General features: G+C 39.1%; 1 protein-coding gene and 1 pseudogene across 5 annotated transcripts in view; one reads left to right on the top strand and one right to left on the bottom strand.

The window, feature by feature from the left end:
• The first annotated feature begins 7,841 nt into the window (after nt 1-7,841).
• SF3B1 (splicing factor 3b subunit 1) overlaps nt 7,842-24,808 on the top strand; it is a 36,763-nt gene continuing 19,796 nt past the window's right edge. The window contains exons 1-5 of one of the 5 annotated variants that reach the window (XR_004958733.1): nt 7,842-8,017; nt 19,114-19,280; nt 22,134-22,238; nt 22,860-22,974; nt 24,449-24,504. Coding sequence is in view for 3 of the 5 variants with exons in the window: in XM_036255068.1 (XP_036110961.1) it covers nt 7,990-8,017; nt 19,114-19,280; nt 22,134-22,238; nt 22,860-22,974; nt 24,449-24,468 (435 nt within the window). In the remaining 2 variants the exon portion in view is untranslated. Of the gene's footprint in view, nt 8,018-19,113; nt 19,281-22,133; nt 22,239-22,859; nt 22,975-23,189; nt 24,801-24,808 lie in introns of those variants that run through there. The other 4 variants (XM_036255068.1, XM_036255065.1, XM_036255067.1 and 1 more) reach the window with 4 other exon arrangements.
• On the bottom strand, nt 20,395-20,710 carry LOC118625856 (annotated as a pseudogene).

Raw genomic sequence — 24,808 nt, forward strand, 5'->3', positions numbered from 1 at the left:
GTCCTTGGAGGCAAGATTGTTCAACCAAGAACTTAGAAATGATTTCTCTATACAACCAAGAGAAATCAAGGATGAATGTTCAGGAGGCTGAAGGCAGCTATTCCAGTTTTTTTCTTTAAAGTGGATTTTTAAATAGTTCCCAGACCTGAGCTAATATTCAGACCTAGAATTATTTGATTTCAGACTTTTTGATTGAAAGATAAGCTAGGTCCCCAGGACCAAGGACCATGTAGCACCATGGTAAATATGTATTAATCAATCCCCTAGTACTTCTGCAAAGGTACCTCTCATTTCTTCTGGTAACTATACATTGGGAAAAGTGGAATAAGCAAATATTTTGAAGGCTGTGGACATTGTCCAAGTTGACATTGATACCCAAAGTGTCATAGTGGCCCCTGTTAGAATGAGGGTGTATGGGGTCATAAATATAGTCCTGGCCCAGGTCTAGCTCACAGTGCCAAGTGTCATTTCCTAAGTTCCCAAGTGTATACTTGGAATGACCATACTTAGAAGTTGGCCAAACTCCCATGTTGGTTCCTTGGCCTGTGGAATAAGAACACATGGGGAAGGCTACTGAACAGCTCCTCTCAAACTCTGTAAGATATTATCATATCCTAGGAAATATGGCACAGATTAATGCCTTAAAGACCTAAAGAATGCAAAGATGGTGGTCCCCATCATATCTACACTGAAGTCTGGCCCTTACAAAGGCTACACAGATCCTGGGGGATGATAGTGACCTATCGCAAATTCAATCAAGTAGTATCCTCAATTGCAGTCGTTGTGCCACATTGTGGTATCTAAGCAGATTAACATGACCTAAAGTACATGGTAAGCAGGTATTTATCTGATGAAAGAGTTGTTTTCCATTCTTAACAATAAGGAGGATTTATTTTATTTATTATAAAATTTTTTTCTTTGATTTTACAGAGAGGAAGTGAGTGGGAGAGATAGATAGAAACATCAATGAGAAAGAACATTGACTGGCCGCCTCCTGCATGCCCCCACACCAGGGATCAGGCCCACAACCTGGGCATGTGTCCTGACCAGGAATCGAACTGGCAACCTCTTGATGCATGGGTTGATGCTCAACCACTGAGCCACACCTGCCGGACACAAAGAGGATTTAAAACTGTACATTCTCTTGGGCTGAACAACAGTATACATTTTAAGTTTTACCACTGGGTTATGTTAATTTTCCTCCAATATAGTCTATCTGTTAAACTCTATCATAACATAGTCTTAAGGCACCTGGATATCTGGACCTACAGCAAAACATATTAGTCCACTGTATTGATGGCACTGTGTTAGTCATGTTAGTCAGACTACATTACCAGGAAATAGTAAATACAGTGGAGGCCTTGGAAAGACACACATGCTCCAGAGGGTGGGAGATAAACCCAATGTAAATTAAGGGTCTGCTCCATTAGTGATATTTTTTAGGGCAGGATTTCTTAATGATGGTACTATTGATATTCTGGGCCAGGAAATTCTTTGTTGTGGGGAGCTTTCATATGCAACACAGGATGTTGCGCAGTATCCCTGGCTTTCAGGTGCCAGTAATCTCTTTTTAAGTTGCTGTAGGCATTACAGTCCAGTTCAGGGAGAAAGATACATAGAGACAATCATAATTCAAAGTGGTTAGGATAGTTAGAGAGACTTGTTTGTAGTATTTTATTTATTTATTTATTTATTTTTCCTCACCTGAGGATATTTTTCTACTTATTATTAGAGTGTGTGTGTGGGGGGGGGGGAGAGTGAAAGAGAAACATTCATGTGATAGAGTCACATCGACTGGTTGCCAACCGCATGACCCCACCAGGGCCAAGGACAAACCGCAACTGAAGTACATGCCCTTGAGAATCGAACCCGCCACTCATTGGTCTGCAGGCCGACGCTCTAACTGCTGAGCAAAACTGGCCAGGGCATGCTTGTAGTGTTTTAGAAGCACCTCACAGAAATTTCAAAGCATGCTATCTATATCTCACTCATAGGGTGAGATTTCCTGGATGGGGTAACACAAGTCAGTCTTATAGGATGAGAAGGAGTTAGCCAGGTGAAAGAGTTGAGACGGGGGTGGGAATAGGAAGGAAGACCCTTTAGGAAAAGAAAATAGAGTCTTTAGACTTTGCTAAGTATCCCTGAGAGACAAAATCACTTCCAGCTGAGAACCACTGTTTTAGGGTCATAATGATCTGGGGCCTGGGACATCTCCAAAGTAAAGGACATACTATTACATCTTGCACCACCCACTGCTAAGAAGGAAGTACTATGCCTTGTAGGTCTTTGGGTTCTGGGTGGCATAAAAAGCTGCTGGCTTTGTACTGTTGCTATTGTTGTTATTGCCAACTTATCTAGGTTGACTCTGGTACCTACCTACAACAGAACACCTGTTACTCACCCAAGGACTCTAGTCTGCTCAACATCCCTTCATTACACTCCTTCACAAATCCTACTATTTTCTCTGGCCCTGATAAATTCCCATCTTCCTCTACCTCCAGTTTCTTAGTTCAGCTAGAGACATTAGCCAGCCTAAGTGGAATCATTATTGGCAGTGTTTCCAGCTCTTGTGTTGTACACCTGTCATTGAAACTGCAGTAACAAAAATTATGTGGTAGGTCTCTTTTTTTTTTTCCATTTTTTGTTCAGGTAGAGTGGGAGGGAGAGAGAGGAAGAGAGAGAGAGAGAGAAACATCGACGCTAAAGGAACACATCGAGTGGCCGCCACCCGCACAACCGACCAGGGCCGGGGACAAACTGCAACCGAGGCACGCGCCCTCAGCGGGAACCGAACCCGGGTCTCTCAGGACCGCAGGCCGACACTCTAACCGCTGAGCCAAACCGGCCAGGGCGGTAGGTCTCTTTTTATCAGCTAACAGAGGCAATACAGAACAGGAAACTTTGGAAGATTCCTTCATTCAACATCCATTCATTCAACAATGTAGTACTGCCAGATACTACAGGTACCTGGCTTCATCTCATGCCATTTGTCCCCCTTACTCCACTTTAGATACACTAACCTTCTTGCTGTTCTTGAAACATCCCCAGCTCACTCCCACCTTGGCATTCTTTTTCATTGTTAATATTCCATCATATATATATATATATATATATATATATATATATCTCACATCTTCTTTATCCATTCATCTATTGATGGACACCTGGATTGCTTCCATATCTTGGCTATTATAAATAATGTTGCCATCAACATAGGGATGCATATATCTTTTTGAATCAGTGTGTTTTTCCACTTTGGATAAATATCTAGAAGTGTTATTGCTGGGTCATATTACAGATATATATATATATATATATATATATATATATTTTAATCTTCACTAGAGGATATTTTTCCATTGCTTTTTCAGATACAGTGGGAGGGAGGGAGAGAGACGGGCCGACGTGCTAAACTGGCCACGGTGACAGCTCTATTTTAAATTTTTTGAAGAATCTCCATACTGTTCCATAGTGGTTGAACCAATTTACAGTCCCCCAACAGTGTTCAAGGGTTCCCTCTTCTCCACATCCTCCACAGTACTTGCTATTTGTTGGTTTGTTTGTTTTTTAAATCTTCACCCGAAGATATTTTTCCATTTATTTATTTTTATTATTATTTTTTAAATCCTCACCCGAGGATATTTTTTCCATTTATCTTCAGATAAAGTGGAAAGGAGGGAGAGAGAGACAGAGAGAAACATCAATGTGATAGAGCCACACTGACTGGCTGCTCCCACACGACCCCAACCAGGGCTGGGGACAAACCGCAACCAAGGTATGTGCCCTTGGCCAGAATCAAACCTGCAAGTCTTTGGTCCGCGGGCCAACGCTCTAACCGCTGAGCAAAACCTGCCAGGGCCATTTAGTTATTTTTAGAGAGAGTGGGAGGGATGGAAAAGAGAGAAACATCTATGTGAGGGAGACACATCAATTGGTTGCCTCCCACACCACCCCAACCATGGATGGGGATCTAAATGCAACTGAGGTAAGTGCCCTTGACCGGGAATCAAACCCACGACTCTGGTCTGCAGGCCAAAGCTTTAATCACTGAGCCAAACCAGCCAGGGCTATTTGTTGGTTTTATGATGATAGCCATTATGACAGGTGTGAGGTGAGATCTCATTGTGGTTTTGATTCCCATTTCCCTGATTAGTGATGCTGAGCATCTTTTTGTATGTTGGCCATTCCTATGTTCTCTGTGTCCTCTGCCCATTTTTAAATTGGATTTTTTTGGTGTTAAGTTTTATGAGTTTCATATATATATAACTATTTATATACTTATATATATTTATATATATTAATTTTAGATAGAGTGGGAGGGAGGTAGAGAGAGAAACATCGATATGAGAGAGACACATCAATTAGTTGCCTCCTATACCACCAGGACCAGGGTTGGGGACGAACTACAGCTGAGGTACATGCCATTGGACAGAATCAAACCCATGACTCTTTGGTCCGCAGGCTGATGCTCCAACTGCTGAGCCAAACCAGCCAGGGCTCCTTATATATTTTGGATATTAACCCCTTATAGGATGTATCATTTGCGAATATGTTTTCCCATTCAGTAGGTTGCCTTTTCATTTTGTTTCCTTTGCTGTGCAAAATGCATTATTTCTTTCTTTCCTTCCTTGTCTTTCTTTTTTTGTTTTAGATTAGGAAAAGCCAGCCTCCAAGTGCCCTTGGTTTAAAAAAAAGGGATGGCCCAGCCATTGTGGTTCAGTGGTTGAACACTGACCCATGCACCAAGAGGTCGCCAGTTCGAGTCCCATTTGGCACAAATCCAGGTTGCAGGCTCAATCCCCATGGGGTGTGCAGGGGCAGCCGATCAGTGTTGATGTTTCTCTCTCTTTGATGTTTCTATTTCTCTTGTCTTCGATCTCTAAAATCAATAAAAACATATTTAAAAAGGAATGGATTTTCCTTTTAATTGGATGTCATCACTGTCAATTGTCTAGGTTATAAAGGGGGGGGGGGCAGATCACTCCTCACCTTTGAAACAAAAAGCCTCACCAGAAAAGGGTAGAAAGCCTAATTAATTAATAGCTGATTATTATTTATTGATGTTGAAAAAAACTCTGTTTTCTTACTGTCTGAATAATATCTTTTTATTAAAGACAAATTAGTCTTTAGAAGAAGACTGAGAGAAGGGAGTCTCTCTCAATCTTAGGCAAAGTCTCCATTCTCACTATCCATATATGACCTCGACCTATAAAAGTGACTCAATACCTAGGAACCTAGAGAAGTATGCACATAATATTAGGTGGCCAGCTAATGCAGCTTCCCTCTATCTTGGAAAGACAAATGTGATACCCACTTTGCAGATGCTTTCCATTTTTTGAATACATTTTTCTTCCTGTTTATTAAAATAATACATGCTGCCCTGGCTGGTTCTACTCAGTGGTTAGAGCAATGGCCTATAGACAGAAGGGTCGAGGGTTTGATTCCCGATCAAGGGCACGTACCTAGGTTGTAGGTTTAATCCCCAGCCCTGGATGGGGTCGTGCATGATGAAACCTATCAATGTGTCTCTCACATTGATGTTTCTCTCTCTCCCTCCCACCCTCCTTCCCTTCCACTCTATCTAGAAATTCAGTGGAAAGGTATTCTCAGGTGAGGATTAACAACAACAACAAAATAATAATACATGCCTATGGCAGACTATATGGAAAATACTAATATTTATGAAGAAAAAACACTCATAATTCTATCATTCATAAATATCCACTATTAACATTTTGGTGAATTTCTTTGCATATATTTTTACATGACTGTAATCACCTGGTATATATGAATTTATCCTTTTTTTTTTGTAAATTCCTCACCAGAGGATATATTTTTCCATTTATCTTCAGAGTATGAGGGAGGGAGGGAAAGAGAGAGAGAGAAACTTCAATGTGAGAGAGATACATCAGTTGGTTGCCTCCCAAACAACCTGACCAGGGCCAGGAAGGAACAGCAACCGAGGTAAATGCCCTTGACCTGAATTGAACCCAGGACTCTTTGGTCCATGGGCCAACGCTCTAATCACTGAGTAAAACCAGCCAGGGCTATCTTTTTTTAAAAAAAAAACATAATCTAATGCAATGTCCCTGTGATTTTTTTAAATCCTCACCCAAGGATATGTTTTATTGATTTTAGAAAGAGAGGAAGGGGGAAAGGTAGAGAGAGAGAGAAACAGAAACATCGATGTGCAAGAGAAACATCCATCAGTCGCCTCCAGTTTATGCCTGGACCTGGGACAAACCTACAACCTAGGTATGTGCCCTACCAGAAATCAAACCTGTGACTCTTTGGCCCTCGGACCTACCCTCTAACCCCTGAGCCAAACTGGCCAGGGCTGGATGAATTATTTTAATATGTTGATTATTGATGGATGATAATAACACCCTTATCTTTCCCTATTTCTCATTCGTTTACCTTATATTGTTTTAAAATATGATACTTTGTCTATATAAAAGAATAAATGTAATCTATTTGTAGGTTATAGACCATTCTGTATAAAGAATATCTGTGGACCCTCTGCCAATCCAAGAACTAGCATTTATCAATAATTGTATAATAATCTAGGTCTCTTAGCTCATCTCCTTCCTCCTTCAACTGTTGTTTAAATCTAAATTAAAACAAATTAATTTAGCCCTGGCCGGTGTGGCTCGGTTGGTTGGAGGGGGGGGGGGGTCTAAGTCAGTATGTCTAAATGGCAGGTTGGCGGGTTGCAGGCTTGATCCCCTGTGGGAGGCATGCAGGAGGCAGCTCATCAGTATCACATTGATGTTGATGTTTCTTTTTCTCCCTCTCCCTTCCTCTAGATCTCTAAAAATAAATAACTGATTAAAAAAAAAAAAAAAAAAAAGTAGTGTCCGGCTGGTGTGGCTCACTGGTTGAGCATCGACCCATGCATCAAGAAGTTGCCGGTTCAATTCCCGGTCAGGGCACATGCACAGGTTGTGGGCCAGATCCCCGTTGGGGGGGCATGCAGGGGGTGGCCAGTGCATATCTCATCAGTTTCTTTCTCTCTCCTTCTCCCTTTCTCTCTCTCTAAAATCAATAAAAGAAATAAATAAAACAAATCAAGTTTAACAATTGAAATTTTTAAACCATCAAATTGATTTTTTTCATTGATGCTTATAAAAATCCCACTTTTAGTTACTAAAGACTCTTCTAAGTATGTGTCATGAGTCTATCACAGGGAGGTACACTTTCTTTGTGATGGCTCTATGTTATCCTAGGCTACCTCCTGTACCAAATTCCCTTAAGTTTTGTTCTTTTTCAATTCCAAGGTCCAAGGTCCAAGTGACATTACAAGGTTATGCTAGTACAATTGATGAATAAGGAATAATAATTTTTAAAAAACCCTCCATTACTGACTTTTTAAAATTCCTGATTTAGGAATGACGTTTAGGATTGAGAGGCTTTTCATCAGTGTTAATGCGATCAAGTGGTTTTATAAGAACCTGCTTTACTGGGCTATTTGTGAGGTTCAGTAGTGTTTAGGAACATGTAAGCTCCCACCTAAATGGTAAATAATTATTTAAAACAAAATGACCTTGAATTATAGCGGGAAGGATGAGAGTATTTCCCTAACGCAACACTGCAACAGCTGAGACGGATTCTAAGAAAAGCTTTTGTCTGATCTCCAGATGCCTTCCCGGGGATTTGGCGAAAGGGAATAGGAAATTTGAGGTTTCTTCCCGTTCTGAAAACTTTCCTCCACGGCAAAGTTACTCATTTAAAGGCACTATGCTTTATCCCGCCAGTCCATTTCTGGATGACCACGAAGACCGCCTCCCGGCCTAATCCTGGCTCCTCCCCCCACCCATAATGCACCTCTCTATTCCATATAGATTGCTGCTCTGTCACGTGTCACTCGACGGAGCGCGCTCCCGCTTGGCACATGCGCAGAAATCAGCCCACAGCTATTTTTCTCCGTGGCAGCGGCGACGAGCGGAAGTTCTTGGGAGCGCCAGTTCCGTCTGTGTTCGAGTGGACAAAATGGCGAAGATTGCCAAGACTCACGAAGGTAAGCGGTCTTCCGCTAGTTACATGTCTTTTCCGCTCCGGAGCCCGCTAAAATTCTGTCTTCCTGGGTTTCTGTCTCTTTCTGGGCTTTCTTTTGTGGAGGCCGAGCCTGCGCTTCAGGGCCTGGGTCGTCTCCTCGGCGCCAGCAGTGCAGGCCACTGCCCCACGTAATGGCGTCCTACTTTTACACCCCGGACAGGCTCTTTGTTCCGTGTTTGGGTGCTGCTACTTCAGGGTTGCTTCTTTTCTCTTTGACCAGAAGGCCTTGTTTAAACGGCTCGCTATGGAGGATTTTAGGGCAAGGGATCGGGAAAGGGCGTGGGAGCAAAGGCTCACTTGTCTCTGGGAACTGTCGTCGGCATAGTTTGTGCATAGGAGGGTCAGAAAAACACTGAAATACGGCAGCCGCTTTTCGGGCAGCCCTAAATCGAGTTTTGTCAAATCGAGGCCCATTGTTCTTAACCTTGGCTGATTTGTGTCTTCAGGCGCCTAAGATAACTTTTTTGTATGAAATGATTTGGGATTAAAATGTGATTTTTTTTCCCCCTCCCTTGATTGATTTTAGTAAAAGCTTTCTGTTTCGAGACTGATCATTGTTGAAAAAGGGAAATACATCTTGTACTAATGGACAAAGCTTTCGAGGTAGTTGATCGTTTTATGGAATACGGAGTATACAAAATTAGGAAAATGTTGGGAATAGGCTGGAGTTTATTAGGGAGTATCCAGAAATGACGGAAAATAGGCTCACTTTTTAGAAAAAACGAAGCATGGGAAATTGGAACTGCATTTCTGGTTTTCTGACTTGGAATCTGGAATTTTTATCAAACATGAGGCTTCCAGGAGAGTCACTTTTATTTCACACGTCGTTTCTGGGTGCCTGGCTGGATGGTAGTCTGTGAGAGGTAATAAAGACTAAGGACATCAAAAGTTTTACAGTCTAGTGGGGATATATTTGTGTATATATTTGTTTTTGTGAGGCAAATTAATGCTTAAATAGAAAGCGTGTTCTGAAAACCTGTGTAACGGAGTGATTAATTTATGCTTAGAGCTATTTCATGGAGATGACTTGGCCCTTGTCTATAAGGATCACCCGTTTTAAATTAGGGGAGGACATTTGAGCCAGTCAGAACGTCTTGTAACTAGGCAGAGAGTCCTGAAAAGTGTTGGAGTAGTGGGCTGTGGCAGGAAAAAAGTAGATGATTCTGGAAAGGTTGATTAGGAACAAAGGGTTAATGGCATTTTGAATAGTTGTGTCACCCTTGGAACTGAAGTCCAGCTCCCTGCAGTTTATGAAACATGCTGATGAGTTTCAGAGACTTGCATATTCTTATTGTTAGGAATTTAAGATTTAAACAGCTGTTTTAACCCAGAAGTGTTTATAGGCACTTATTTCTCTGTCTTAGACTATTTCAGCCATACCTTTTGCAAAATAATTAGAAAATGTAAAGATGTTGCTATTTTTGTTCATTCAGGAGATTATTATTCATTTGGGGCATTTTATGACTTTGATTACTTGTTTGTTGATTGGTATCTTTATCATGAGGTTCTTGAACAACTGAGCACTGTGTACAAGATATTGTTCATCACTAGGGAGTATAGACACAGGTTGATAAATGTTTAGTAGAAATACACATAATATTTATATGTTTCTTGCTAGAACTTGTAGTCCTTCATGGTCCATCTGTGTTTTCACTTTTTGAGCTATCTCTGATAACCTGGAGCAGAATTAGTTTGTTTGTTTTTTTAATGCTAGCTGCTATCACACTTTATAAGTCTTTCCCATATTGCCTAGAATATTCAATTGCTTTCTCTTCCACTTTGGGATTGTTGTGTCCAGGAACTGTACCTTGCTATTGTCCCCAATGTCTGGTGCATTATGGGTGCTGAATATTTTATCAGTATTTACTAATAAACTAATTTGTACTGGAAGTATTAAAAGAGTTTTACAGAACTGACCTTTGAATGATTGAATAGGTTTGGATACATCTGTTTGGCTGAGATAAGTGGGAAGTGTAGTACTTATTCATATATTAGAAACCACCTTAGCTGACAGGAAGAAATGCGAAGTTAGCATCAAATTAGAGAAGGCTTTGAATGCTGAGCTAGGTTTGACTTTGGCTTTCCACTGACTAGAGAATAAAGTACCCTTCTTTTTCCCCCCTATAGCAAGTTATTTCTGTGTTTCAGAAAAGTCATTTGGTTGCAGTGTCAAGGATGACTGACAGGTAGTAAGAGCAACCATTCTTCCTTGTACAATCGAGATAGTTGAGAGGAGAACTTGAATTTGAACCTCACTGGAGCCACTTTTAAAATGTGTAATACATGTTTAATTTTTGGTTGAATTGTTCATCATCATGTTGTATAAGTAAAGAAGATTATATTTTCATCCTAAATAATGTTGCTGGTAAAGACATTTCTTTGTTATGCCTTGTAACTTATTTTTAAAGTTAAGGCTGCATCAATAGTTTGTTCTTGAATCTTGTGAGGTAAATAATACTGTATTCAAACTGAAGTAGTTTATTATTATACCTTCCTGTATGGTTCTCACAGGCTATTACTTCCCATCATTGAGCCAAACTGGTAACTTATTTTTTTGCTGTCCTATTCCTTTTATACATTTTTTTCTTTATTGATTTTAGAGAGAGAGGAAAGGAGAGGGAGAGAGAGATAGAAACATCGAAGAGAGAGAACTTTGATTGGCTGCCTCCTGCTTGCCCCCACTGGGGATCAGACCCACAACCTGGGCATGTGCCCTGACTGGGAATTGGACTACCTCTTGGTGCATGGGTCAACACTCAACCACTGAGCCACACCTGTCAGGTGTGTCCTATTCCCTTTAATATTTCTATATTAGGATCAGCCCTTAACATCCTCTTTAACTAATGATTATTTTTTACCTTGATCAGTGTGGCTTATGCTTTCCAGTATTGAAATATAAAAATAGCTAGATTTATTCAAATGAAATACAATTTTTTGGACCTTTTTGCATGTTAGGTGTGTCAAGTGTATATATTAGTGTGCATAATATTGTTATCCAGCAGTTCTTCAGATATTGCCGACTTTTGCAAATGAGGGAATACTTTTTTGATTTGGAAAGGGGAAAATGGATTATCCAAAAATTTCTGTGGCATGTTTTGCCACTATCCCTTGAGTAGATTTTTTTTTTTGCATCTCGAAGCTGAAAAGTTTTTTTCTCTGATTCTTTGCTTGTAGAATGGCTGGAATAGTTTTTATTTTATTAGTTGTGTATCTCTAAAATGTAAGGACTAAAATCCCATTATTGCAACTACAATTAGTAAAATATCCATTCAATGTTAAATTTTGCTAATTGCCTTATAAACCTTTTTATTTCCCAGTTTGTTTAAATCAAGTTCCAAATAAAGTCCATACATACATTGTGAATAGTCTTAAGTCTTTGTGTTCCTCTTCCATCTCTTTTTCTTTTTCCTTGCAATTCATTTGTTGCAGCACCTTTGTCCTGTAGAGTTTCCCAGTCTGGAGGGAAAGGGCAAGAGGGCAATACAATCACCCAGGACTACTCTTAGACTCTTTCACCACTTCTGCTCAAACAAGATGTCAGGAGGCCCACAGCAAAGGAAGCTCCAGGAGAATTATTGGCTTTAGGAATAAATCCACTTCTGAAATCCTACTTCAGGTTTAGGTTGGACTAGCTATGGCAAAGAAAGGTAACAAAGGACTTGCAAATTCAGGGGCCCTTCCCATTATAATTTTAATGGCAGTAAATACACTCTCACAGTTTTCTAACAAGCTTAACTGCTACTTGAAATGCTTTTGTATGAGGAGTCCCAGTGAAACATGTACCTTAAAATAGAATACCAATTTAAGAAAAACCTCAGGCACAATAATTTACCCCCAAGGTTTTCCTTTAGTGAGGCTCTTTGGTAAATATAAGCTAAACTAGTACTTTGATTTCTTGTCTAAGACTTATAAACCACTTCCAGACTATGCCAACTCTGGGGATTTGAAGGACTGCCTACTTCAATTTTGGGATTCCAAATGTACTGTCAAGATAGGGAATCCCTGCTTGCTTGCTTTTTTTATTATTATTATTTAATTAATTTACTTTTCTTGTTGTTTTTATCCTTACCCGAGGACATTTTTGCATTTATTTTCAGATAGAGCAGGAGGGAGAGAGGGAGGAAAAGAGAGAGAGAGAAACATTGATTTGAGAGAGACACATTGAGTGGTTTGCCACCCACACACCCCAACCGGGGCTGGGGACAAACTGCAACCGAGGTTCATGCCCTTAGCAGGAACCAAACTCGGGACTCTCTGGTCCGTGGGCCGATGCTCTAACCGCTGAGCAAAACTGGCCAGGGCCCTACTTTCATTTTAAGTGTTCAGCCTCATCACTAACCAAGAGTCCCACCTATCCCCTCTCCCCCAGTTTTACTAAAGATGGGGTTGAGGGGAACAGAAGTGAGGCTTTCATCCAGAAAATCAGATAATTTACAAATCCACATTAATTATTTCTACCTCCAGACACCCTTTTCTTTAACACAGCAGGGCTGGAATTTTTCTAATTTCACCTCAGTTATTCTTCATTTTACTTGTTTTTTTAATCTTTCTTCCTTTATCTCAAAATTATTCTTCCTCTGTTGTACAGAATAATTCAGTTCACTGACCATCAAAGGGACTTTCTGCTGTGATGGTTTGGCTTAGCGGTTAGAGCATTGGCCCATGGACCAAAGGGTTGTGGGTTTGATTCCAGTCAAGAGGCACCTACCTGGGTTGCAGGTTCGATCCCCCAGCCTTGGTCGGGGTTGTGATGGAGGCAGCCAATCAGTATGTCTCTCACATCGATGTTTTTCTCTCCTTCCCTCTCTCCCCCATCTAAAAATCATTGGAAAAACATTCTCTGGTGAGGATAACAACAACAAAAAAGGACTAAATTTCTGAAAACATTAAACGTACAAATATGATAAGACCCAGCAATCCTATTCTTAGGTTTTTACCCAAGTGATATTAAAACTTAGTTCACACAAAAACCTGTACACAAATATTTACAGCAGCCTTATTTGTAATCTCTACAAACGTCAGACAGTCTGAGTGGCTCTAATAGGGAATGGATAAACATAGTGAAGTACAGTGTAATACTACTTGATAATAAAAAGGCACAAACTGTTGATACACAAAACAGAAGATTGAAGTATTTACGGGTTAGGTGGACTAGAGTGCCAGCCAGCTCTTGGCAATCATTTGTTTATGTGACTACTATGAGGTCCTAGTTTCTTGTCCAATCAGTCACAGTCACTAGCAGACAGCATCCATTTTTCTTTATCTTTACATCTGATATCTTAGATTACCAGGAGTCTAAATGAAGGGTATTGGGTGGGAACAGGATTTAAAGTAGGGAAAGGTTAGTATAAACATTTCCTTTCTTTGCCTCCTCGAGTCTTGATGCTGTCTTTTTTTTTTTAAATCCTCACCCGAGGACATTTTTCCATTTTTTGTTCAGATAGAGTGGGAGGGGGGGAGAGAGAGAGAGAGAGAGAAACATTGACGTGAAAGGGACACATGGAGTGGCTGCCTCCTGCACGACCCAAACAGGGCTGGGGACAAACTGCAACCGAGGCATGTGCCCCCAGTGGGAACTGAACCCGGGCCTCTCTGGACCGCAGGCCGACGCTCCAACCGCTGCGCCAAACTGGCCAAGGCAGGCCTCTGGTTATTCTTTTAGTATGTTCTCTCTCATTTTTATACATGCCAACAGATCTTATGCATTGATCATTTGTTGTCTGAAATGATCTATTTGCTTGGTTTAGTTAATTTATATTTAAGAAAGTACAGGAATACCTGCATACCAGAAGCTATAATTTAGCGTTAGATAACTTTAAAAATAAGGAGTTAGAGGACAACTTTTTTTTTTTTTTTTTTTTTATCCTCACCCGAGGACACTTTTCCATTTTTTGCTCAGGTAGAGTGGGAGGGAGAGAGAGGAACAGAGAGAGAGAGAAACATCGATGTGAAAGGAACACATCAAGTGGCTGCCACCCGCACAACCAGCCAGGGCCGGGGACAAACTGCAACCGAGGTACGTGCCCCCAGCGGGAACCGAACCCGGGTCTCTCCAGACCGCAGGCCGACGCTCTAACCACTGAGCCAAACCGGCCAGGGCGAGGACAACTTTTTTGGTCTTTCCAATAGATGTAAAATGTTTATAAAATTTGAAGCTGTGGAATTTTATGAACCATTGCTGGCATGGAAGGGTGAGAGAAAAATCTGGAATTACTTTTAATGAATTCCACAGGTCAGAAGTACCTTTTTATTATGAAATAGTGTAACATACAGAAGAGTGTAGGAAAAAATACAGTTAACACAATGTAACCCATTGCCTTGTCCAGCTTTACTAGTTCTTAATATTTGCCATATTTGCTCCACAAATTTTATTTATTTTGGAAATGAAACATTGCAGGCACCAAATTCCTTATTTATTAATGTAATGATACATTTGTTTGTTCATAAGTATTTGAGTGTGTTATAGTTAGTATTTTGGTACATAGTTTATTTTAAAAATCCGCATTTTCTAGTTTTAATTCTGTCACTTGTATAACTGCTGAGTTTTGTGGGATCTGTTGTCTGAATTTTGTGGATAACATGATGTTTGTGTAAATGTGCTGTAGCTTATGCAAAAAACAAAACAAAAAACCCACACTTTATATCCTCACCCAAGGATATATTTTTTAAAATTAATTTGAGAGAGAAGGCGGAGGTGGAGGTGGAGGTGGTGACGAAGACACTGATGTGAGAGAGAAACATTGATTGGTTGCCTCCTGGTACATGCCCTGACTGGGAATCCAACCCAGAACCCAGGTATGTGCCCTGACCAGGAATCCAACCCACAACCTTTTGGTGTATGGGATGACGTTCCAACCAATTGGGTCACCTGGCCAGGGCAAAACTCACTTTTTATCTATAATTTCAAGCAGATACAACCTGGTTTGCATATAAACATCGAACTATATAAAATTTAGTAATGAACTACCCTACCCTACCCTACCCTCAGAATTAATTAACTACAAACAGCTGCCTAGCCTCAGAAGACACTGAGCTAGGTAATTTTCTTGCTAAATTTTAATTTAATAGGAATCCAGTCATGATATACATAGATTTTGTACAAATATTAATTCAGTAGTTTGTATCTTTGTAATTAAAACACTCCGTTGCTAATCAGTAAGTACATAAAGTAGGTGAAATTTAGTAGATGAGGGTAATTCTTGCGTAAATGTATTATCCAAGTAAAGGACTAGCTGCTGAAAACTTAGAATGGAAAATTCTTTGGAAGGAAAAGAAGCTTTCTGTGATGTATTAAGTGGGGGGGAAAGCAAGCTGCATAATGATAGTATGTAGTATGATGCAGTTTTTGTGAAACAATACTCCTATCTTGTTTTTTACTTATAGATGAGCTAGGAAAAAAGTGAAATGAAGTTCTAAATTGGAAGTTTTGGTAAGGGTGGGCTAGGGCTGGAAATGGAGGGATGAAGGGATGAGTAAGAATTTTCCGGGTGTTGTTAATGCAGAAACCAGCTCTTAAGTTGGAGGTTATGACTTATTTGTAATATGAGGCCTTGGAGTCTGTTCTTATAAAAGGTACCTCAAGTGATTTCAATGTATGTGGTCAGTAAACTACACCGATGTTGTAGAATAGAGATTTCAGACTATGTGGCTGGCCTAATTCACCCAGTTTACTGCCTCGATCCTGATGGCAGTAGCATTTGTGGTCCTTTAAAATAACCTACTTCCTTAAAAGTGATACTCACCTTGTGGTTTACAAACCAAGCCTCAAACATTTCAGAAATGGAAATGTATATAAAGGAAAAAGTGAAAATTAAATCTCTATTCACCCTTTAGCCAGTTTTGCCTACCAAGGTTCTGTGTTCCCTGAGAAAAAGTGTGTGCGTGTGTGTGTGTGTGTGGGGGGGCAGGGAGCAAATATGGATTTAAAACTAAAGAAAAAATATTTCAAACAGAAAAGGTAGAGAGAATAGTAAAATGAACCACCCAGCTTAAATGAGGATATTTGTATTTGTGAGTAATCAGGGTAGAGGCCCCTGGCTGCCTGAGCTGCTATAACATTTTAAGGGGAGATATGAAGGAAAAAGTAATAACTGTGAAGATGGTGGTTCCATAACACATTATAAGAATTTTGAGATCTGGTTCTGCTAGTTCAGTAGTAAACCTGTTCCATTTTTTTGAGACCTGCTGTCACTCTTATAGGGAAATGTGGCCCAGTTGTGCCTTGGACTAGGTACTGTTATTACATTTTCTGTTTTACACCACACCCATCTTGAGGAACTACAGAGGGTTTTCTCCTTTAACTTGGGGTGGGGGTGAGCATTTGAATCTTTTCCCTTTCGGATCCTTATAAATTAGTAAGTGAGTTTTTTAAAGGGCCTGGTATCAAAGGCTTAATTCAGTTGAAGGTAATGAGCTGGGAAGAATTGAAACATCTATTTGTTAGGCTATAGAAATCACTGGCAGTAGACTTTGTTTCTTTCCACACATATATTGTCCATATAATTAAAATGAAACATTAATTTGTAATTTAAAATTACCTGGTGTTAAGAAAGACTAAAAAAAATTGGAAGACTAGGCTGTATTTGAAGGATGCTAAAGACATGACAACTAGCCTGGGCTGTGTGGCTCAGTGGTTTGATCACTGAGAGATCCTCATTCAATTCCCCGTCAGGGCACATGTCCAAGTTGCAGGCTCGATCCCCACTAGAGGGCATGTAGAAGGCAGTGGATTAATGATTTTTGTTTTTGTTTTTCTCTCTCTCCTCTCTCTAAAAAAAAAAGATGACAACTAAATGCAATACCTGGTGCTTGATTGAATTGTGGATCAAAGAAGAGAACATCTAGAAAAGAGTGTTACTAGGACAATTGGAAATATAAATCTAGATTATATATTAGATGATAATGTTATTGAGGTTTAATTTCTTTAAAAAAAAATGTTTTTAATGATTTTTTGGGGGGAGGATATGTGCCCCTAGTGGGAACTCTGGTCCACAGGCCAACGCTTTAACCACTGAGCCAAAACCGGCCAGGGCTGTTTTTAATGATTTTTTTAGGGAGAGAGAGAGAAACATCGATCTGCTGCCTTTTGCATGCACCCTACTGGGCATGTACCCTGACTGGGAATTAAACTGGCACCTCTCAGCCCATGGGATGATGCTCAAGCACTGAGCCAAACCGGCCGGGCAAGGTTTAATTTCTTGAGCATGTTAAATCTGTTGTGGTTATTTATATAGGAGAATGTTTTATTTTTTTTTTTATTTTATTTTATTTTTTTTAATCCTCATCCGAGGACATTTTTCCATTTTTTGTACAGACAGAGTAGGAGGGAGAGAGAGGAAGAGAGAGAGAGGGAAACATCGATGTGAAAGGGACACATCGAGTGGCTGCCACCCGCACGACCAACCAGGGCCGGGGACAAACTGCAACCAAGGTACGTGCCCTTAGCGGGAACCGAACCCGGGTCTCTCCGGACCGCAGGCGGACGCTCTAACCGCTGAGCCAAACCGGCCAGGGCTAGGAGAATGTTTTAGATTGGGAATACATGCTGAACTATTGGGAATTTTAAATGGTTTTCCACTTAGAAAAGTTATATGTACATATATATATATTTGCTTTTTCTCTCATATACACAGACAGTTGATGAATACAGGTGAAGAGTATGTGGGTGTTCATGGTATTATTTAATTTTCCTAGTCTTGATAAAATTAAAAATTCAGAAATTTGGGAGGCAGTTGAGAAGAGTTGATAACTTCATTCACCAAATGTGTGTCTTCTGAATGTTAGACCTGTGGATAGACCATGGTGCTTGGGGAGTGATTTAATCCTTTAAGAAAAAACCCTTTATGTTGTAGGAAACTGAGACACACAAATTTAAGTAATACATTAATTAATAGAGAAAGAACCTTTCTTTGAAGGCAGATATTTTGATTACAAATTTCAGACCCTTAAAAATTATATTCATACACACATTTTTTTCCAGGTTTACTTATTTATTGATTATAAAGGAAAGGAGAGCGATAGAGAAAAGGAGAAACATCGATTTGTTGCTGCACTTATTTCTGCATTCACTGGTTGATTCTTGTATATGCCCTGACCAGGGATTGAACCCCACAACCTTGGCACATTGGGACGATGACACTCCCAATCAACTGAGCTACCTAGCCAGGCCCAGATCTCAGACTCTGAATCATAAAACTACTAAGTGTTACAGTGGTTCCAGCCAAATTATGTAGAGTTCTGAATTCCATGTTTAGGAATTTATATTTTATACTTTATTGTTCTACTATTCAGAGTGTGCTCCTAACTGTTTAGGACATGACCTGGGAGCATGTAAGAAATGCAGAAATTTGAGTCTTATCCAGGCCTACTTCATTTTAATAAAATCTGTAGACAGTTTTTTGTACATTCAAGTTTGAGAACCACTCTCCATAGTACTGTTTTTATATTTCTGGTAGTGTTAAGTTTAAATAACCTTGAGTGTTGTTTTTGGGCCCTAATCAATACTGACAGTATTATTTTTTAAGTTGGAGAAAGGTTTAGAATTCAACAATAATTTAATAAATTTTGGTAACCCATTCTTAAGAGTAATTTGTAGTTAATGAAATAGTAAGCATCTTTTCAGTATTGCATTGTCTGTTGAGGTGTAGGAGATATATTTAAATGTATTAAAAACCAGTACTTTATGTAGTTCTACTAACCCCTTATATGGTATAATTATTTTAAAGTTTTTATATTTAGAAGAGTTTTTTTTTTTTTTAATAATTTTTTTTTTTTGTTTTTCATTAAGAGAGAGGAAGGGAGTGGGAGAAAGAGATAGAAACATCAATGAGAGAAAACATCAATTGGCCGCCTCCTAGATGCCCCCACTGGGCTCACAACCTGGGCATGTGTCCTAACGGGAATCGAACTGGTAACCTCTTGGTGCATGGGTTGATGCTTAGCCACTGAGCCACACTGGCTGGGCTAGAAGAGTATTTTGATAATACCTAGTAGGGAAAATGCATTGTGTTGAGTGCTCTTTGGAAAATGACATTAAAGTCTGTGTTAACTTTCTTACAGATATCGAAGCACAGATTCGAGAAATTCAAGGCAAGAAGGCAGCTCTTGATGAAGCTCAAGGAGTGGGCCTTGATTCTACAGGTTATTATGACCAAGAAATATATGGTGGAAGTGATAGCAGATTTGCTGGATATGTGACATCAATTGCTGCAACTGAACTTGAAGATGTAAGTACAAAACATATAAGAGTCAAGCATTTTTTATGGAGAGCAAGGAATATAAAGGAATTTTTTGTTTGAGTCATCTGGTTTAATCTGGAGACATTTTGGAGATTGGGAACTCTTCCTTTTTAAGGATTCAACTGTTGAAAGTATCCTTTGGCCCACAACCTGGGTATGTGCCCTGACCGGGAATCAAACTAGCAACCTCTTGGTGCATGGGTTGATGCTCAACCAGTGAGCCACACCGGCCAGACCCCTTTGGCATTTTAATATTTATAGGCTGTATCTTTTTAACTGATACTAATGGACTCTTTATGTCTGTTTCAGTTATTCTTGAAATACATCCGTCAAAGTGTTCTTATACATTCCCATAGCTTACATTTTGTCAGATTATTTCAGGACTCCAAATTTGGTGAAATAGCTATCCATGTTTATGTGATTGAGTAACAGGCAAGCATTTTTATGTATGTAGGTAATCAAACTTGTTATTTTCATTACATTCAAGCCACATTTTATTTTGTAGTTGTCGGATTTTTTTAAAGTAAATTTGTAAGTCCCAAAGGTAAAATTTCTAGAAGCCAATCATACTTTCTGGTAAGAGAGTGATGGCTGTATGTTCCAGAAACTGAGGGGGAAATTGTTTCATTTTTAAATGAGTGTTACGATCTTTTTTTTCCCCTCTGATTAGGTATATTATAGGTTTATTTATTTTATTTTTTAAAATTTATTTATTTTTGTTACAGATGTTTCTCCTTTTTTCCCCACTGATTCCCCCCTCCCCTCCCTGTCCCCAGCTTTGTTGTCCATGACCTTCGTTCATGCATACATGCATATAAGTTCTGTGGTTTATCTCTTCCCCCACCCCCTCTTCTGGGGATTGTTAGTACCCCACTTCCACATCTCTGGGACTACCCCATTCCTCGGGCTGTTACGTTCATTATATATACTTTGTCTTTCTCTGTTTGGCTTGTTTTGCTTAGGATGACACTTTCCAGGTCCCTCCATGTCGTCTCCAAGGATAAGAGATCTTTCTTACAGCTGCATAGTACTCCATTGTGTATATGTACCACAGCTTTTTTTTTTTTTTCCCCTGAACAGATTTTATTACATGTGATGGGGCTCAGTCCTTCTTGGTTGCTGCCTTCCTCATGGCTGCAAGGACATTGCTCAGCTCCTCTCTCTTCCTCTTGGCACGGATGTGTGTCCCCACCCTTTTGTTGATGAATTTCAGGGCCCGCTTGTCCTCAGAGATCTTGAGCAGCTCCATGGCACCCCGCTCATAGGGGGCAAAGGCACACCTCTCGGATCATGTCCGGCACGAACTTGGTGTGCTTGGTGAGGCGCCCGCGGCGGCGGCTGTTCCTTGGCTTGCTCACATTCTTCGTCATCTTGTGGCCCTTGTTGAGGCCCACGGCCATTGGGTAGCGCAGAGCCATGGCTGTTGTTCCTCAATGGCTGCGGCTGTGGAAGGCTGTACCACAGCTTTTTTATCCATTTGTCTACTGATGGACATTTGAGGTGTTTCCAGATCTTAGCTATTGTAAATAGGGCTGCTACAAACATGGGGGTACATATATTCTTTCTGATTGGTGTTTCTGGCTTCTTAAGGTGTATTCCTAGAAGTGGGATCACTGAGTCAAATGGCAGCTCAATTTTTAATTTTTTGAGGTAATACCATATTGTTTTTCATAGTGGCTGCACCAGTCTGCATTCCCACCAGCAGTGCACTAGAGTCCCCTTTTCTCCACACCCTCACCAACACTTGTTTGATGATTTGTTGATGGCGGCCATTCTGACAGGTGTGAGGTGATACCTTATTGTTGTTTTAATTTGCATCTCTCTGATGATTAGTGATGTTGAGCATTTCTTCATATGTCTCTTGGCCATTTTATGTCCTGTTTGGGAGGTGTCTATTTAGTTCCCCTGCCCATTTTTTAATTGGGTTCTTTGTCTTTCTTTTCTTGAGTTGTGTGAGTACTCTGTATGTTTTGGAAATTAACCCCTTATCTGATGTATCACTGGCAATGATGCTCTCCCATAGTGGGTTGCCTTTTATTTTGGTGGTTGTTTCTTTTGCTGTGCAGAAGAAGCTTTTGAGTTTGATGTAGTCCCATGTGTTCATTTTCTCCTTTGTTTCTGTTGCCTTAGGTGATATATCAGTGAAAATTCTGCTGCATGTGGTGTCTGAAATTTTGTTGCCTACATTTTCTTCTAGGATTTTTATGGATTCATGAGTCACATTTAAGTCTTTTATCCATTTTGAGTTTATTCTTATGTATGGTGTAAGTTGATGATCTAGTTTCATTTTTTTGCATGTAGCTATCCAATTTTCCCAGCACCATTTATTAAAGAGGCTGTCTGAGTGTTACGATCTTGAGAGTTACCCACTGTTGTACTTCTTCCACTAGTAAAATAATACTACACTTTTCTGCTTAAATATACTACTGGGGAAGCAAAAACATTTATAGTTGATATTTTACTTGTTTCTGTGCCTAAATCATGTTTAAAAAAAACAAGGAAACTGGAGATTTTTAAATAAATTGTAGTTTCCAAATTTGAAAAACAAATTTCATCGTGCCTTCAGTGAGAAAACGAAGTACTCAGATTTTTCTACTGTATTTTAATTGGCTTCCACAGAAAGCCTTTTTTGTTTAATATTTTTAAAAGAAAAACTAAGTTTAATTCTTTTAATAGCTCTTTTTGAGTTGAAAACTCATATGTTTACTAGTTTTATGAACAAGTGTTTAGACATCACACTATTGGTAAGTCTTTTGATTTCATGTTGAGTCTTAGTATATTTTTTCTAATTTTTAAGTTCTGATGTTTTGTTTATGACTTTTTGGTGGCATTTCATTGCAGGATGACGATGACTACTCATCATCTACAAGTTTGCTCGGTCAGAAGAAGCCAGGATATCATGCCCCTGTGGCATTGCTTAATGATATACCACAGTCAACAGAACAGGTGACTTTTTTTTTTTCTTTTTAAAACCAGAGTTTATTCAGCTAAAGAAAACTGTCTTAATTCCCACGAAAGCCCGCATAATTTAGAAGTCAGGTTATTAGAATGTTTTTAGGAGAGTTGATTTGGGATAATTAGAAGTAATTTTATGAAAATAATTATTTTATGAAGAATTGAACTATGGAAATACAGGGGTATTATCTCATTTCTTTATTACTTATGCTTTCATATTAACATCCCTAAAATGATACACAATACTTTTATTAGTAGGCATTTATTAAACATTTTACATGTTTTATAAATGTTTTTTGTTGTTAGTCCTTATCCAAGGATATTTTTCCATTGATTTTTTTAGATAGAATGGAAGGGAGGGAGGGAGGGAGGGTAGAGAAACTGATGTGAAAGAGGCACATTGATTGGTTGCCTCTCACATGACTCTGACGCCAGGGATTGAACCTGCAACCTAGGTATGTGCCCTTGACTGGGTGTCCAACCTGAGACCTGATGCTCTGTCCATTGAGCCATATTGGCCAGGGCTGTTTTATAATGTTTTGATTTTTGTTTAAGGTAGTCTGTTTGGTTGTTTAATAAAGTGGGTATTAAGTGAGATATACCTCTTTTCAGTATGATCCATTTGCTGAGCACCGACCTCCGAAGATTGCGGATCGGGAAGATGAATACAAAAAGCACAGGCGGACCATGATAATTTCCCCAGAACGTCTTGATCCTTTTGCAGATGGTAATCCTTTCCCACTTTTCTTTAAGTATTCACGGATTTGTTTGTATTAAGTTGTCTTTAGCCCTTTGATTTTTTTTGGCATGCTTATGAATTTGCTTTTCTTTTTTAAAATCCCCCCTATTATAGATGTGTATAGATTTGGTTGAAGTCAAAGATGCCATATTCTTCATCTTTATAATGCAAATTTTCTTTCCAGGTAGAAGGACAAGAAAATAATGAGCCAATGCCATAGAAACGCAAAGGGTTAAAGGTTTTTCTTTTACTTTTGTTTTGGGTATGCTTTCTATACTTTAAACAAATAGTTTTTCTGCTCAAAATACTTTCAAATTATTGAAAGTTTTCATTCCAAATCCTAGACTTTAGGATTGTTACTTTTGAGAAACTGTTTCTCACATTAGAGCTCCCCTCATATTGCTCTAAATATAGTTTAGTAAATGCACCTACTTTGCTTTAAGCATACTTAAAATTAAAACAAAAGTATGTATACAAAGGCTTTGATATTTTTAATAGTTGGAGTCTGTTTTGCTAATTTTAGTGTGCAGGTCAGCACAAGGGGCATAGTGAGCCTGATGGAAGCTTTCCTCAGGTGAGTGAGTTTCAAAATCAAAATTAGGTGCCTGTTTCTTAAAATGAGATTCTGCTGCAGGTTTACAAATTAGACTTTCAGCCTGCATGAATTAGTAGGGATATTCTTTTTTTACTTGCATAATTGTAATTGATTTAAACATGTATGTCAGAATTCACAGGCCCATACTAACTGTCCTTAATTTCTTTCCTACAGCAGTACTGCTATATGCCAGTCCTGTCTGCATTCTTAAGGGTGCAGTTCAACACATCCTCTCTAGATTATGGTGAAAAAGTATTCCAAAGGAAGTCTTATCAGAGCTAGTGTCAGAAAGAATGACACTACCAATTGGGCATGATCGTCAGCCTAGGAAATGTCTTAGTATTTTATTATTTTTTCCTAAATTGTGATGCTATACTACTGTATGGCTAATTATCACATTTCTAAAACATGGTGTGCCTCTGTGAATCTCGTTATATACTGTTTGGGCTTCTTTAAGATATTTTTAAGTTTGAAAAGAAATATTGAAACTTTAACCAAGAGACTAACACATCTCTTTGTACACCACTTCTCTTCTGTGTGCATCATAATAACTGGTAAAAAGTAATATATTCAAGTAGTATGTTTTCAGTTGTAATTTATACTTTCTAAGAAAATAAAAATGTTTCTGGGTCAACAAAACTTTAAAGAGCACGAAGCCCTTTTTAGTAACCTGACATGAGAATAAGATTATAGGTGTATTTTTAAAAATCAGATTTTCTAAACTATAACTATTTTTAGAACATTGTATGAAGAACTTATCTAGTTATAGTTATTTGTAGTCAGGATTTTAACAGCTTGCAACAGGTAATGTTTTGAATATAAATATCTTTCCAAAGTGTTACTAATGGTAAAGAGATAATTTTCTAGGCTTCTATTCTGCTGCTTGAAGTCAGAACTGCTGATGGAGACAAAGGCACGAAAGTGTACGTATTCCGGATTAGCAACCCAGGAACCCATCACTTCTGAAGACTAAACTGTGCTGTCATTTTGCTTATATATGCATTAAAATATTTGTTTTAAACTGCTGTAGATATGTTTGTGTTCAAACAGGTTAAATTGATCAGCAAACTCAATAAAAAGTAAGATGTATAATTATTAAAGTTTTCCATCAAAAAATAAATTAAGTGATTATGGAATAACATAATATTAGAGCAGGGCAGATAAATCAATTGAACTTAATTATCTTTTATTTATTGTACTCTTGTCCTGTTGCTGTTCTTTTCTGCA

This window comes from Molossus molossus, unplaced genomic scaffold, assembly GCF_014108415.1.
Source record: "Molossus molossus isolate mMolMol1 unplaced genomic scaffold, mMolMol1.p scaffold_m16_p_11, whole genome shotgun sequence".
Classification (NCBI taxonomy): domain Eukaryota; kingdom Metazoa; phylum Chordata; class Mammalia; order Chiroptera; family Molossidae; genus Molossus; species Molossus molossus.